Source organism: Pelodiscus sinensis, chromosome 2 (genome assembly GCF_049634645.1).
Source record: "Pelodiscus sinensis isolate JC-2024 chromosome 2, ASM4963464v1, whole genome shotgun sequence".
Classification (NCBI taxonomy): Eukaryota; Metazoa; Chordata; order Testudines; family Trionychidae; genus Pelodiscus; species Pelodiscus sinensis.
Window position 1 is genome coordinate 132,376,995 of NC_134712.1, and position 15,834 is coordinate 132,392,828.

The 15,834-nt window shown below is 43.5% G+C and overlaps 1 protein-coding gene across 1 annotated transcript in view; it reads left to right on the forward strand.

Annotated features, from left to right (window-relative positions):
- DNAH5 (dynein axonemal heavy chain 5) overlaps positions 1 to 15,834 on the forward strand; it is a 253,320-nt gene that overhangs the window by 31,131 nt on the left and 206,355 nt on the right. The window contains exons 2-3 of the mRNA XM_075921464.1: positions 12,857 to 12,991; positions 14,650 to 14,734. Coding sequence (XP_075777579.1) covers positions 12,857 to 12,991; positions 14,650 to 14,734 — 220 coding nt within the window. The remainder of the gene's footprint in view (positions 1 to 12,856; positions 12,992 to 14,649; positions 14,735 to 15,834) is intronic.

Genomic DNA, 15,834 nt, shown 5'->3' on the forward strand with positions numbered 1-15,834 from the left:
TGCCTCCTACAGAGGCAGCAAGGGGAGGCAGGCAGGAGCCAGTGCTGGGGGGGAGCCGGCTTAAAAGTCAGCTGTGTAGACAGTGCCAAATTTTGAAATGAGCTATTTTGAAATTACCTTGAAATAAGCTACTCAATTTGTATAGCACAAATTGCCTAGCTTATTTCGAGGTAAGGTTGCTGTGTAGACACACCCTTGGAGGTGTCAGTATTACAGTATTAAAACTTAGTGAAGAGTACACTATGATCCTGCAGCATTTATGAATGTGTCATTCAGTGAAATAACAATGATTTTGCTTAAGAATTACAACAGTAGGGATAAGGGGTGAGTTTTTGTTTTTGATGCAGTATAAGGAAACAAATTGCTTTCACAAATATGAGACTATCCTGGATAATCTTATGGAATTAAGACTAGGTGTTTTAAGAGTTTACTGTATAATGGGATTATATTTGTGTCCACCAGAGAGAGAGACTGGACTACACCTTGCAGAACCTAAGCACAGTTAGGGTGATTCAGCAAGTTGACTCAGGTCGAATGCTTCCAGAGAGCCACCACCATCTAGAGAGAGACTCAGAAGTAGTGGTTCAAACTGGATTCTCCAGGGGTCAACAAAGGATTTTTGGTTAAATAGCCAGAATTTAAACAGACTCAGGCCTTTCTTTCTGACCCATCCAAGTTGGTACAAGGCAGGGGACTCAATTCTTAGGGAAGGGCTGGCAGCACTTTGGGCTGCTGAACCCATTGAGGTTCTGCAGCTGTGATGGACTTGTGACCACAGAAAAAATCCCTGGGTGGGATTTGAAGGACTAATCACCAGCCAGTGCCTTGTTGGCAAGAGGGGGTAATTTCTAAGGTTAGCATACATGTAGGCTTTTTAATATGTTTTCTCCCTAATGCTTCCAACTTAAGAATAAATGAATTTGCTTACAAAGGGTGTCACGGTAATGGAACTATTGCAGTTGCAGTGTTTATGGTCTCTGGGGAAGAGAAGTAAAGCAGGCCTGCTTAGCAGTTAGTACTTCTCTGGGGAATTCACAGTGTAGGCAGAAATCTTGCACCCTAGAAATATCTTGGTCAGAAGTGGGGGAAATATATGTCTCTGCCCAAGAGGGGTGATATCTGAGGAGACTGGACCAGGGAGGGATATGTGTTTTCAGACAAGAGAACACACTGGTAATGATTTTACTTAAAGAAGTGCCTTTTGTGTACTAAACATTAGGTAAGTGCCCTGAAATACCTGTCAACTGATACGCAATTCAGAGCAAAGAGTTAGCTTGCTCACCCTTTGGCTGTTTTGTAGGCAAAGAGAAAGACCAGGAACAAATGCAGAGGAAAACACAAGTGTCTTGATGGCCATCACAGTCCTTATATGAATTTGTCTAACCTTTCATTTTGGGGTGTGTAAAACTAACCTAGATTTCCATGACATTGTGTGGTGAGATGGAAAAAGGAATTTGAGCTTTCTGTCCGGGAAACAAATTGAGAAAATACCGGACATATAAATGTCCGGTATTTTCTAATTAAGTAAGTTTTATTATTATCATGAGTATCAGCAGGTAGTTGCGAACTGCCTGGCTGGGAGACGTGCTCACACTGCACGAGTGTGTCTACCAGCCAGGCAGTACGCAACTACGCAGTAGAGAGGAGAGGGGCGGGGCCGGGGCGGGATGGAATCCCTGGGGCCAGACTCGCCTGTGCGCCCCGCTGGGATCATGCGTGGGACGGGCAGCACCCTGGGATCTGTGTGTGCCTGGGCCAGCCCCGCTTCCTGCCGGCAGGTTCCCTCCCGCTCTTCCCTCCTGGCCAGTCCGCTTCCCCTAACCCCGTCCTGGCAAGCCCCGCTGCCCCCTACCTCCTCCCGGACAGCCCCGCTCCCTGCCGGCCGGTTTCCCCCCCTGGCCAGCTCTGCTCCCCCCAACCCTCTCCCGGCTGGTTCCCCCCCATCCCGTTCTGAGATCACATATGTCTGGTATTTTTTTGAAACCCATCTGGTAACCCTACCTGCTGAAAATACTTGAAGAGGTAAGGCTAACTATTCAACAAATATTTCAGTGTGTAATTGAGCAGGAATAAGAGGAAAGAGGAACACTATGATTGACAGAAAACAGCCATAAAATTGTCTAATAGTACTTTTTCAGTTGTTCAAAGACTAAGGTCTCAGTTAAAGATCTGTGCAAGAGGCTTCTTTCCTATGTTTCTGTATTCCTCAAAGAGTCATAGCTGACAAAGAGGCAAAGATTTCTGTTCAATTGAGGCCTTTGTTAATAGGAGTAAACAAAAATCAAGATAAGGTGTGTTTAAAATGACTTGTACAAATAGTTACCCATTGAGCACAATTATTCTGATACCAAACAGTGTTGTGCATAAACAATTTTACCTTAACAACAGAGAGATTGGCTGCTGTTAGCTGTATTTCCAAGCTCATGCTCCAGACATTAAATTATGGTGGTTAGTGGCTGTGATTTTTGAATCAGTTCAAGTTGGGCTGTAATTAATAAAAGCACACATCAGTTCTTGATTCAAGAAACACTAATCTAAACTTTGACAGCTGCTGACTCTCCAAGAGGTCTGTTAGTAAAAAAAGACGGTTGGAGGAGGAATGTAACAGCTCAAAGAAACCTATATGACATGTGGATTGAAAACGGACAACTCTTTCTTAGTGTCCTACATTGATTTAATGCAATGTTTAGGACTGGAAGAAAACAACTTTGGAAACAAAGTGTCACCAGAGTTTTAAAGGTAAGGAAGAGAACATTTATACTAGCATCAAAAAAATCTAATAATCTTGAAGATTTGTCAAACAAAATCTAAGGAAGGAACAATTACAAATAATTTGTTAAGAACAGTAACAAGTTGGTCTGGTTTATCTATATGTATGATTTAGCTGCAAGATTTAAATGGTCCAAGATTTATTTTTTTATTTATTTTTAAATTTTAGGAATAATAGGATTCATTTGGGACTAGAACTAGCTTGTTGTGACGCTGGAGAAATCACTTTACTTGAGCATCAAATTGCTTATATGTAAAATGGCAATATAACTTGGTTAAACTTGTATGTTGAAGAATAAATTCAGTCAATTATATTAAACTAGCCAATTAGCCCGTCATAAGACGGGATTTTCAGGTCTCTCCTCCACGTCCGTCTTCTCTCCTGAGCCTACGGTCTCTCATTCCATCTCTCTTTCTCTCTTCTCTTCCTACTGCCTCCCCCCCCCTCTCAGCTCTCCTACACCTCCTGCCTCTCTCTTTCACTTCTCCTCCTCCTCCTGCCTCTCACTCAGGGGCATGGAGCCCAAATGGCTGTTTGGGCTACGCACTCCCCGTGCTGCATGGGGGGTGCAGAACCCAAACGGTCGCTTGCGCCGCTTGCTTCCACGCGGCGGCCTGGCTGAGCGGCGCAGAAGTCAGCCGAGTGCCACGGTGGGAGGCGAAGGGGGGCAGGGCAGTGACGTTCACAGCCAGGGGGCGGGGTCTGGAGCCGCTGTCACACCGCACGTCACCGCCCCACCCCCCTTCGCCTCCCACCGTGGCATTAGGCTGACTTCTGCGCCACTCAGCCGGGCCGCCGCGGGAGAGCAAGCGGCGCAAGCGGCCGTTCGGGCCCCGCACTCCCCATGCAGCACAGGCCACCCAGGGGGAACAGTCAGCATTTCAGGCAACAGCGCCGCCCAGAGGGAACAGCCAGCATTTCAGGCAACAGCTCCGCCCAGAGGGAACAGCCAGCATTTCAGGCAACAGCTCCGCCCAGAGGGAACAGCCAGCATTTCAGGCAACAGCTCCACCCAGAGGGAACAGCCAGCATTTCGGCGTTACAGACTCTCAGACACTGGGCTACTATATATATGATACTTAACTTCTCTTCAATTAAAAGATCTTTTACTTTAACACAGTTTTTCCGTCATTTTGATGTGACTATATTTATATGTGGTCAGAAGGTCTACTTAGTGCAGGCTATTTCGTTCAGGCTTCATATTCTTGCTGGACTGTCAGAGATCTGGTTTAATGTTTTCAAAAGTATATTAAATGAGATCCCTGAGACTCCAGAAAAAAAAAACTAATGTATGATACTCAAGTTGCTTTCAGACTTTGAGTTTGGAAGTGAATTTTTAAAATAAACAAACCACATTTTTTTCTTCCATGTAGTAAGGATCTTGGTAAACTAAAATAGTTTGATTTCTTGTCCAGATACATTATTTTCAGGTTTTCATCTTCTGAAGATGATGATTTTCAGGTAAGGGACCGTATGTGAGGTGTAATTTGAAATAATTTAAATGAAAAATGCATTATTTTAGAAGTTCATCCTGGTGCTCTAATGCTCTTTGTTATGGCTCACTACAAGTTCCAAGGTACCCTTTCATGAAATGTCTACTTGATTGTGTGGTATAGATTAACAGTCTGTTTTGCCATACACTAACTCACCATGTAGAGAAGCCCTCGATATATTTACTAGTATAGCAAAATATATAGGCGTCCAAATCAAATAACTCTTCTGTGTACTTAAATAATTTGTTCTTGTGAAGCAGGACCTTCTCAAATGATAGTCCCATTATGCTTTAAGGAGTGAGGTTATTTTAAGTAGCAGGAAAACTTTTGATTAGCCTTTGAACAAGAATAGAGAGCTGCTGCTGGATAAAGTTTCATGACACTTGAAATAATTTGCCTGCAAATGGCAAGATGGTAGGAGGTGTGAGGGTGGTTCTGAAGTATTGACGGGAGAAACTATTTTTTCGGTGTTGGGCCATGATAGACTTGTGCTTTGGCTCTTGGGATGAGATATGCCAGGCAGTCCGAATCCCTATTGGTAGTGTTCAGACTGCTTAATGCTGAAATATCTGGGTTGCTGAGTGTATAATTGCTACTGAGAATATTGCAGACTCCTATGATAAATGACATAACTCTGGATCCCTCTGGACTGTTCAGTGTCCATTAGGTAGAGTTTGGATATTATGCTGGTCTGCACATGCAAGCTTTCAGATATGATTGTGTCTTGGCTCCACTGTACGCCTTGCATATATTCAAATTACAGTTACTGGTGTAGGCTTGCCACCAGTTAATCTGTTTTGCACTTTAGTTGAGGCTATTGATCCGTGATTCATATCACTGATGGCGTTTGGAGCACCCTGCTCTTTTCTTGGATCCTTTGACTTCTGTTAACCTAAACTATGGTTTGTTACACAGGGATACCTTTTCTTAATTGCTGTGTCTGCAGTCATTCGCTCACTACTTCCACTCTACTTCTGTGGCAGCTGTTGTATTTATTATGCTTTTCCATGGATATTGACTAGTTGTCTGTTCCATGCTTTTTATCACCTTGGTTGTTGTGAACTCAAGGACTTCCCAGGAAAGAGTTGTGTACCAGAAATCAGGTTAGTTATTAGCCTAGATCATTAAAAAAGCCCTGCAACAACAACAGCAACAACAAAACCGTAATAGGCTCTTCAGGTTATTAGTAGTTGCACATTATCAACAGTGACTTCTGGGTCTGTTACCATGGGAGATCTCCATTACAATGTAGTTTTCTGTTCTACTGCCTTAAGGACGCATGGAAACATAATTACCAACAGAGTTAAAATTGGCTTTCCTGATGGTATGTAGGAAGTGAAAAAAGGTTTAATGAGTAACGCCTAAGGAATGACACCTTTGCTGGTAAATGTTACAGTGGCCTGAGTGAAAGAATGATTACCCACCCTATTCTAAGGGTGGCTTAAAATGGATAAAAGCTGAGTCGTTTAGCTTGCCATCATGAACATTTGCCCTTCTTTGAGAGTACTGTGTGCAATAACTCAGGAATAAAGTTATGTAGCACGATGGATTACTATTGGTATTTCAAAGAAATCTGTCAGTAAGAGCTTCATTTGCTGTCATGGTGAAATAGTCCAATTTAAATGTGTGCATTGTCAAGTCTAGGCTTGTCTTGTGCAGAAAGACTTTAGAAACTTCTGATAATTCTAATAATATTTTATGTATGGAGATGAATAGGAAACAAATGTTAACTAATTTGTATATATTAAAACTTCTTAAATCTCAAAATCTAATACACATATTAGAAACATAGGCTTGACATTAAAGACTTGACTTTACCTTATGTTTGGACAACTGAATGGATATAAACGGGCTATAAAAAATCTACTTTTGGATACTTTTTGGGACTATGTGAGGGGCAGGGATTCCCTCTAGTCCCCACTTCAGGTCCTTATATTACCTTCCTCTCCATTCTGTAGCAGATGCTGCCCAAGGAGGTTCTTAGAGCAAACAAACAAAAGAAAAGTCCTTTCCTCTCTTTCTTTCCATATGGGAGAAGGGAATCCATAGGGAATTTCCCTGATCTCTTGTGAAAACAAATTAGTATTAGCATGTCCCTTTCTCCTCCAGTGCTGTACTCTGAAACTGTAGGTTATAGCTCATGAGTTTGCATCTTTCGTGGCAGGATAGGGGAGAGTGACCTGTAACCAGGGAGAAGGGGCTACACAACGTATAGTTCCCAAGGGAATCCACAGCCACTTTAAGTGCAAATGTCTCCTTTTCAATAGACCACACAGTATTTCCTTAAATCATGGACTTTGTTATAGCAGGCAGGCTGGGTATATAAAAATTGGCTTATGTGACACATTACTATACTTGAAAGCTTTGGAATTGATTTGTACTATAAAAGAAGTTTTGGTAGGGAATATTTTGTTGATAAATGTTATGGTCAATTGCTTACCCACAGTTTGGTTTGTTATGAAATATACTCACGAGACCACATGACCAATATCAGTCAGGTTTATTGTAGAAATCAATAATAGTATAGTACAGAAAAAAAGTTTAATGTGATAGCAGTTTCCAGGAAGCTGTCTTGTGTAGCTTTGTGTCTTCTTACACAAAAGGTGTGCTGCCAAAATTACACATCTCAGCTCATCATAGAACACTAGAACTGGAAAGGACCTTGAGATATCATCAAGTCCAGTCCCCTGCCCTCATGGCAGGACCAAGCAGCATCTAGATCATCCTTGACAGATGTCTGTCTAACCTGCTCTTAAATATCCCCAGCTAAGAGTTTTTATAGGACGACTTTACATTACATCATGAAAATCCAACACATCAGTTTGTTCCAGTTCCTTAGCTTGTTGTTCTGTTTCTTCCTTATCTTTGTTTTGGATACCAGAATTCTAGGTACTAGTCCATGAAGGTACCTTCCCAGCTTGTACTGAGACAGACTATTAATGAATTTGCCTTTGATAAGTTTCTAACATTCTAATGCCAAAGAATGCTTTGCAAAGTACTGTGGAGTTCTTAGTATAAGTGAATGGGATGATAAAAAGACCAATTCAGGCCTTCTAACTGCTAGAAATATATATGCTGTATAAAGTTATACTGGTAGGCTGCATCTAGACTGGCATGATTTTGTGGAAATACTTTTAATGGAAAAGTTTTTCTGTTAAAAGTATTTCTGCAAAAGAGCGTCTAGATTGGCATGGATGCTTTTGCGCAAAAAGTGCTTTTGCGCAAAAGCATCTGTGCCCAGTATAGACGCGCTTTTGCACAAGAAAACTCCGATGGCCATTTTAGCCATCAGGCTTTCTTGCGCAAAAAATTAAGGTGCCTGTCTACACTGGCCCTCTTGCGCAAGTATTCTTGCGCACGAGGGCTTATCCCTGAGTGGGAGCGTCAAAGTATTTGCGCAAGAAGCACTGAATTCTTACATTAGAACATCAGTGCTCTTGCTCAAATTCAAGTGGCCAGTTTACGCAGCTGGCAAGTTTTTGCGCAAAAGCACTTGCTTTTGTGCAAAATCTTGACAGTCTAGACGCACCAGTAGTGTGTACTCAAAGGATATTACTCCCTTTGCTCCGCTGTACTGTGAATGTTGGAATACCTGTTCTACGGAGCAGGAAACATGTCTAACACTGCTGCTCCCTTTCCTCCCAGCTGAGGGAATGGCAGCATGCAGGGATGTTTCTGCTGAGGCTTTTCCCCTCTTTTCAGTGTAAAACCTTAAGGTAAGAAAATCTGCAATTAAGGCTCGCTAGGAACCTCACTCCAGCCAGCAGCTGGAAGGGTATATTCAGCACCGGATTTATGATAAATACGCTACAGTTTAGGGCCTCATGTTATGACGTGCCTCTAAATGCAAAAAAATTACTAAATTTTATTTTTTGGGGTAATACAATGAGGCCTTTTAAACTCGAGTTTAGGGACTTAGCATGTCGTCTGGCACTGGGTATATTACATGGTTGTGGTGATTTTTGCATCAGTTAATGAGATTACCTTGTGCATTAGTTGATCTTTCCTTATGCTGTCTTTTAAACCAGAAAACTGTAAAGAGAAATATGTTGTAGATAACCATTTTAAAGCCTTGTCAAAAAACAGCTGGCCCAATTGAGCCCTGGTATAACTTGAGCTCTTATCTCCAAATGTTTGAATATTTCGTGTACTGCTCAATAGATTTCCTACAGGAAAGGACCAATCTGTACAAAAATACACACTTAGAAACCTTGCCTACCAAACTTTAGTAATTACTTTATTATGAGCACTTGTGTAACATGCATATTAAATTAAGTACACCTGTTGAGTTAATAAGTCAGTAACTGTTGCTAAGTTTGCAAGTAGCTTTGTAATTGTTGCAACCTAGATTTTCAGTAGAAGATTCAGGAAGTATAAAGCATTATGCTGAGACAGATTCCTCTTTTTTTGAGAACTCATTAGGTTTATAGTAACAGTTTTTTGTTCCAACAGTATTTAAATGTAAACACTTTATAAATGTTTTACAGCCTTCAGGCATGCCTATATCAACTCTGAGTAGCACATAAGAAACAGTAGACTAACCGTAAGAATAGCATAACCGTCAAAAACATTGGCTTCACTGGCATATTGTTACCTAGCAGCAAGCAACAGGGAAGCATTGTATATGCTGTGTAGATGCTTGGGGAGGTAATGAATACCAGTCATCCTCCCATAGCTTCTGAGGGTCCAGTAGGATCACCCACGTTAAGGCTGGGGAGCATCCTGAGCCTGTTAGCATCAACACTTGCTCCAAAGCATTCTTGATCCACAAGTCTCCTCTGTTCAATCCAGGAGTCATAAGGGATCTCCCATGTTCCCTACCCAGAAAAGGAGAGAAATCGATTCCATGATTGCCACCAAGTTGTGATGTCATGCTTGGAGTTGGACATCTCTGGTAGGGAGCGTGATCTCAGATTTTAAGAGGTTAATCAACAAACAAAAATACAATTTGTTTACAACTTTAAACTAGTGAACAAAACTATAATTGCTTGTTTGCAACCCTGGAAATGAAGACCTCACATTTCTGTATTAGTTCCTTTCTTGTCTTACCTCCATCATACTCATCCTGGGTTGAAGCAGGCAAGTATTCTTAAATTTGTCTCGTGACTGCTGACAGGTTATTGGCCATTGAGGGACTAATTCTTGTGGGTACCCTGGATTGAATGGGTTTTTCCTAGGTAGGGGAGGGGTATCAGTGGGAGGGACAGAAAAATCATGATGGAGCCCATCACATATTGGAACTTACTCCTCTGTCAGTTTGATAACCATCTTCATGGGCAAATGAACATAAAGTACTAGTCTTTTGACAATCTTTTTTTGTTTTTGTTTTAAGGACAAAATGAGCACTGTCTGGTAATATTGACAAATGTGAGATGACAAATGTGAGCCGGTCCCAGCAACGCACATCAGTCAGGACAAATTTTATGGAGCATAGCCTTCAGGGTCCTGTTGAAACACTCTACTAGGCCATTTGTTGGTGGTGATAGACAGACTTTCAGATCATTTTGATTTATAATAATTGGCAGAATTGCTACACCATCTGAGACATAAAGTTTGTCCCCTGATCCATTAGAATTTCCTGGAGGTCACCAATTCAGGCAAAGATGTTCATGAGCTCGGTTGGTACTCGCTTGGCACTCGGGGAGCGTAACAGCACCACTTCGGGATACCAGGTTGTGTAGTTTACTACAACGAGGATGAACCGGTATCTGGCAGTGCTCTTCTCAAGAGGGCTGACTAGGTCAACTTTGAGCGACTAGATCAACTCCTTTCAAAGGGTAAACTCATGAGTGAGAGAGATTTTAGCAGGGCCTTCTCCACTAGCTGTGGTGTGGTGAGCTGATGTTCCAGACAGGAGGCACAAAAATCTGCCACCTCCCTGTGAACCCCAGACCAAAAGAAGCAAGCCAAGATCTGGGACAATATCTTTTCCTTCTCCAGATGTCCTGCAGTGGGTATGGCATGAGCAAGTTGTATGACCTCCCTCAAGTAAGAGCGAGGCACCAAAAGCTGGTGGCACACCTCTTCAGTTTGTGGGTCCTTCTCTACCCAATATAGGAGGTCTCTCTGAATCTCAAAATGGGGGAACTGTCCCACTTGATGGGGAGGTAGGGTCTCTCCATTCACTCCGGCCACTCTGGCCACCTGATCATATGTTCCGCTCAAGGTGTCATCGGCTTGTTGCTTTCCCACAAAAGTCTGAGAGGCGACTCAGGATTGTGATTTTGGGCAATGGGCCTGGCTCCTTCTACAACTGGCTGGGGGTTTAGTCCACCTGGACTGGTGCTGGGAGTTGGGAGGTCCAGGATCTGTAACTTTCCTCATATCTGCAAGAGTCACTGTTTCTGATTGACCGGCCTCTAAAGACTGGGTCAGGGTTCTATGGAAGGGGATTTCACCAGTTCAGTCAGTAGTTCGCCAAAATATCCCCACTCACTGTCCAATATCACTGGATAGGCAAGGGTTGGGGCCAGGACAACCATCAAGGGCTCTTTGCACCTCCCTACCCTTCAGGTCATCTGGGTGCGGGGTAGGCCTTCACGTCTCCATGGACACACTGATGTCTAATGACGCCTTGAGGAGGGCCATGGTTAGGCACCAGAGTGTGTCATACCAGGGAATGAGCACAACCAGAGTCAATCGGCCCAGTTGCTTCTGTCCCATTTATCCACAGTGGGATGGTCAGCTTTGCGGGGTCCTGATGGCATGCTCATATTTGTGTGGCTCAGCGCTTCCCCCAGCTACATTTCATGCACGGGGAGTCTCTGGACCAATGTCCAAAGCCCCCACATATAAAATACAAGTCCCAATCTGGGGTGGCCTTAGGATTGTCTCTTCTGGGTTCCTGGGGGACGGGTCTTGGCAGGTTTCCCTGAGTTTAGGGTTCAGTAGGGGCCCTGGTTTCATATCTGGTGGATGCATGGTCTCTCGAAAAGGGAGCTGGGGGGGCTGGTCCTGAGCTCGGGAGTTGGGGTATGTGGGTACCCCTCAACCTGTGAGCCCTTTTGGCCCCGGGGAGGGGTAGAAGATGCTGAGGTTTGCCCCGGACCTGCAGACCTTGGATGGTTCCGTCCATCAGGGTCATAGTGCACTTGATCGCTCTAGGACCCAAAGAAGGCATCATCCCTAACGATCTGGCCACCACATAGTTCTCCATCAGTTGGATGGCGGTGGCCATGCTATCTGGGTGGTTCTGTACAACTCCCTCCCTCCCACAGAGGGTAGGATCTGGGTAAACTGTTTGAGCAGGATCTGCTCGGTGATTTGCACTCCTGTCTTTGTCTCTGGCTTCAGCCATCTCCAGCAGTTTCTGGGCAATGAGGCAGAGTCAGGCTCCTGGCAGGTACTGTTCTCCCCGGAAGCATTATCTGAATGTCACCTCTGAGATGTCCAGGGCATCAAGGACTGCTGCTTTGACCTGGGCATAGTCCTGAGCTGCAAAGGTTCTAGTGTGCAGTCTGGGTACTGCAGTCAGGTATGGGGCCAGCATGGCCGCCCATTGTGCCCAGGCCTACTGGGCCACCACGGCCATCTGGCTCAAATGTTTCCAGAAACATCTCTGGATCATCTGGCTCCACCTTGGCAAGCTTGATAGAGGCCGGAACAGATGCAGGTGCAGGCAGCTCAGCTGGGATCATGGGTTGTAGCAGGGAAGTCACTTGTTGCATCAGCTGCTGTTGCTGGGCTGCTAATTCTCTGATTAGCTGTTGCTGGGACATCTGTTTTAATAGCTGCGGCTCTTGCTGCTGCTGGTTGGCATTTTGCTCTGCCATCCACATCCGCAGCGGCTCCATCTCCCTTAAATGGCTGGGCTTACACTCACTTGATCTACTGCTGTCTCTTTCTTTAATAAGTCCCCCCAGCAGGGCCAGGTCAGTGCCCATATCTCCACCACTTGTGGCAGGTCTTCCTGGTAGCAGGGTTGGCTAGTGGTTAAGCCCTGAAATTAGCTGGCAGTGCAGGGGGTGCAGAACCTTGCTGTTGATGCCCGGTCTACAAACTCCAGCCCACTATATTAGTATATTCCTTAAGTTCGGGATGTGGCCCCAAAAATCTAGACTTCCCCCTTAGTTAAGAGTTCTAGCAGGTTCCCCGTGTTTGGTCAGAGAGTGGGATTGCAGGCTTACTTGCTCCTGTGACTGGCTAAGTGGATGGGCTTTGGTTCCTGTCCTACAGACTGCAGAACCACGCTCCTGTTTCCTTGCTGATCAGCACCTAAGTGGGCCAGGCTCCTTCCTTTTGTCCTCCCTCCAGGCCTGGCATTGGCTACATGTAAAGTGGGGTGGGGCTAGCTGGGCCAAATGGCTTAGTTTAACCCTTTTAATGCCAGGCCCTCCTCACTTCACTCCCTCACAGCTATATAACATGCTTAATTTACAAAGTCATAGGCTAAACAGGATGGTTGAACCCTATAGATTAGTTGTACTGATTTAAATTTCATATATTTTCACAAGTAGAATTTGGGGTTTAAAACAGGTCAGCTGTAAATAAACCCGAATAGAAGGAGATGTAACCTGAAAAGTGACCAAATAAAGTTGTACAAGTCTCTTGATCAGTTTTAACTTTCCCCCCAATGTTCATTGTTTTCTTATAGCAAAAGCTCAAGGAAGAGAAGGAGGCCAAAAGAGCTCAGCTGGATGGCAGGCATGATTATATATTGGATATTGTTGCTTCCTGTGTGGACCTGGACAAAGCAGAAGTGGAAGATGCTATTCTTGAGGGTAACCAGGTAGGCTTAATTTTATCTTTGTAGAATCTGAAGCACATTTTCTGGCTTCAGAGTTACTATGGTAACTTTTATAGTTGCTGTCTATTAACTTGTGTGTGTCTCTGGGCCACCAGACTCCTCTAATTGCTTTCCACTCATCTTGCACTGAAGTTCTGCTATATTGCACTTCCCACGTGTTAGGCTACAGAATACCAAGTTTAAAATACATAACTGAGCATGTTCAAAGTTTACAAGGGAGATTAACTTTATTTGGAAGGAAGTAAATCCCCTTTTATGTTTAATGATATCCTTCATTTTCCATTTTCACAATTGGGCCTCAACAGAATGGAAGATCAACCTAGGGTTAAATGTAGACTCCCTCCGCTGTTTAGCAGAAGAAGCTTCTCACAAAACTGAAGTACTTGTTCTGTGGGAGATTTTTAGTGACCCATTGCTAGTGATCACTGGGGTATCACTTGTGCTCTCACTTCAGTGATAAGACACTTTCGGTGGAAAGGACACTTTCGACATAAGCTGTCATCATCTAGGAGGAGTAACACTATTTAGGGGCTGCTTGTGGCTATGCTAAGAAATCCCCCCTACATGTCCAGAACAGACACTATAAAAGCATATTAAACATAGTTTCTTCACCCTGTGTGGAATCCCCTGATTGCCAGCTAATGGCTGGGAAATAAGCCACTGATTACCTTTTATACAGCCCTGAAGGGTCTGTGGGACATTAACATGAGACTGAACATCCTAAAGATATAGCTCAAAGAAGCTAGAGGAGCAGAGCATTCTTGATACTTTTAAATGTGGAAATTCATTTGTGGCTTGAAAATGGCAACATCCACAAATTGTTGGAATGTGGAGTTCTATTGCTGTGCTGCTTATTAACAGCTGCTACATTTCACTAATTTTTAGCCAGTCAATGTAGTTCACCACTGACCTTTAAACTTGTGGTGATGGAAAAACAGAGTAAGAGCTTTCTGTAAGTTTTTGTCTTTATTGAAGCCATATGCAGTGAACTCAACTTTAACACTATGAACACAATATACAGTAAATGGCTGAAGTAAATAAGGGCTTAACCCAATGAAATTAAGTCAATTAATTGGTAGAGCTAATTACTTTAGTGTGTATATAGTTAGTCAGAACAGCAAGTCAACTACATTAAAAGTGGCAGAATTGGGCCTTACATGATGGTGTTTAACTTTGCTATTTAACAATGATGCTAAAATGCATGTACAGGCAGTCCCCGGGTTACATGGATCCGACTTACATTGGATCCCTACTTACAAACGGGGTGAAGCAACCCCGCACTAGCTGCTTCCCCCCAGCAGACCAGGGAGACGCGAAGCTAGTGCCTCCCCCAGCAGACCAGGGAGAAGCGGAGCGGCTTTTCTCAGCAGACACCTCAGCTTGAGAATAAAGGGCTGAGGGAAGTGAGGTGTGGGAGAATAAAACTGAGCTCTGGAGAAATGTTTGGCTAGAGTTTCACCTACAATATGTACCAGTTTCGACTTACATACAAATTCAACTTAAGAACAAACCTACAGTCCCTATCTTGTACGTAACCCGGGGACTGCCTGTACTTAAGGCATTATTTTTGTGAATGCTGGTAAGCTATCCAGTAAATTATCTAGGAAAAGTGTAAATGATCTAACCTACCCTTTCAACAGATTGAGCGCATCAATAAGTTCTTGGCCACTGAAGGATTTCATCATATCATGTTCTACTATCAAGATGTGGAGACACCTGAAACTGGTTAAGTAGCATGTAGTAGTACAATTTGCTTTATTGTAATATGTTGCATCCTATATATTGTGCTAGGTGATATGTAAACATAGAAATTTTCCAATTTAAATAAAGTGAGGGTCAAATCACATTCTTTTAATTTCCCTCCTGTAAATCCTGTAAGTCCTGTAAATGTGAACGATGTATTGTACATGTTTGATAAACTAACCTTAATGATTCTCCATGATGCTTCATGGTGTGGCATCTATGTGTCTGTGTAACCTTAAACAGAGTGAACACACAGAATTCCTCTCATAAGTGAAGCATTTGCAATGAATGATGGTGAAGGCACCAGCTTCAAGTGACACACAAGTCACTGTAAGCTTCAGTCAGATTGCCTTATGCCCCTATGCCAATGACTGCTAGAATCACAACCTGGTGTAATACTTGGATGGTTAAATTTTGAAGTAGAATGGATATTGTAGAGGGGAGGAATGGATTGACTAGATATGGAGGTGAAGTACTGAGGGATGGAGTTAGGTTGATGAAAAGAGGGGGAAACTAACAGATGGCAAGGAGGGAAGTGAAAATATCTGATGGTTAATGAGAGAAGGAAGGAGATTAGAGGTCAGCTTCAAAATCTGTGACAGTTACAAGCAAAGAGCAATACAAAAAAAGGAGAAGGATACCCAATGTGCATACCTATGCTATTTGGTGGTTATAACCTCTAAGAAGCTCAGCAGCTTGCTCTATACTCCTGGCTACTATAGGGGAGTTATATTGGGTTTTTTACCCAGTCACTGCCTATAACACCAACTGTGGGAAAGGTTACACCTTTATATTAGAAGAAATAGTTCTTCTTTGAGTGATGTCTCCGTGGGTGCTCCACTGTTGGTGTCGGGCTCATCCCGGTGTGCCACAGATTGGAGATTTTTACAGCAGTGTCCAGTTGGGCTGTGCATGTGCGAGAGGTGCTTGGTGTCCACACCTTTGAAGCTAGCTTGCGCAGCTCGACTTCCCTCAGTTCCTTCTTTGCCGTCCTTGACTACGGACAAAGCTCCTACCTCTCTCCTTACCTCACTTCTGAAGGAAAAAAAATGGTTTTAGATAGATAGTATAGGCTTACCTGT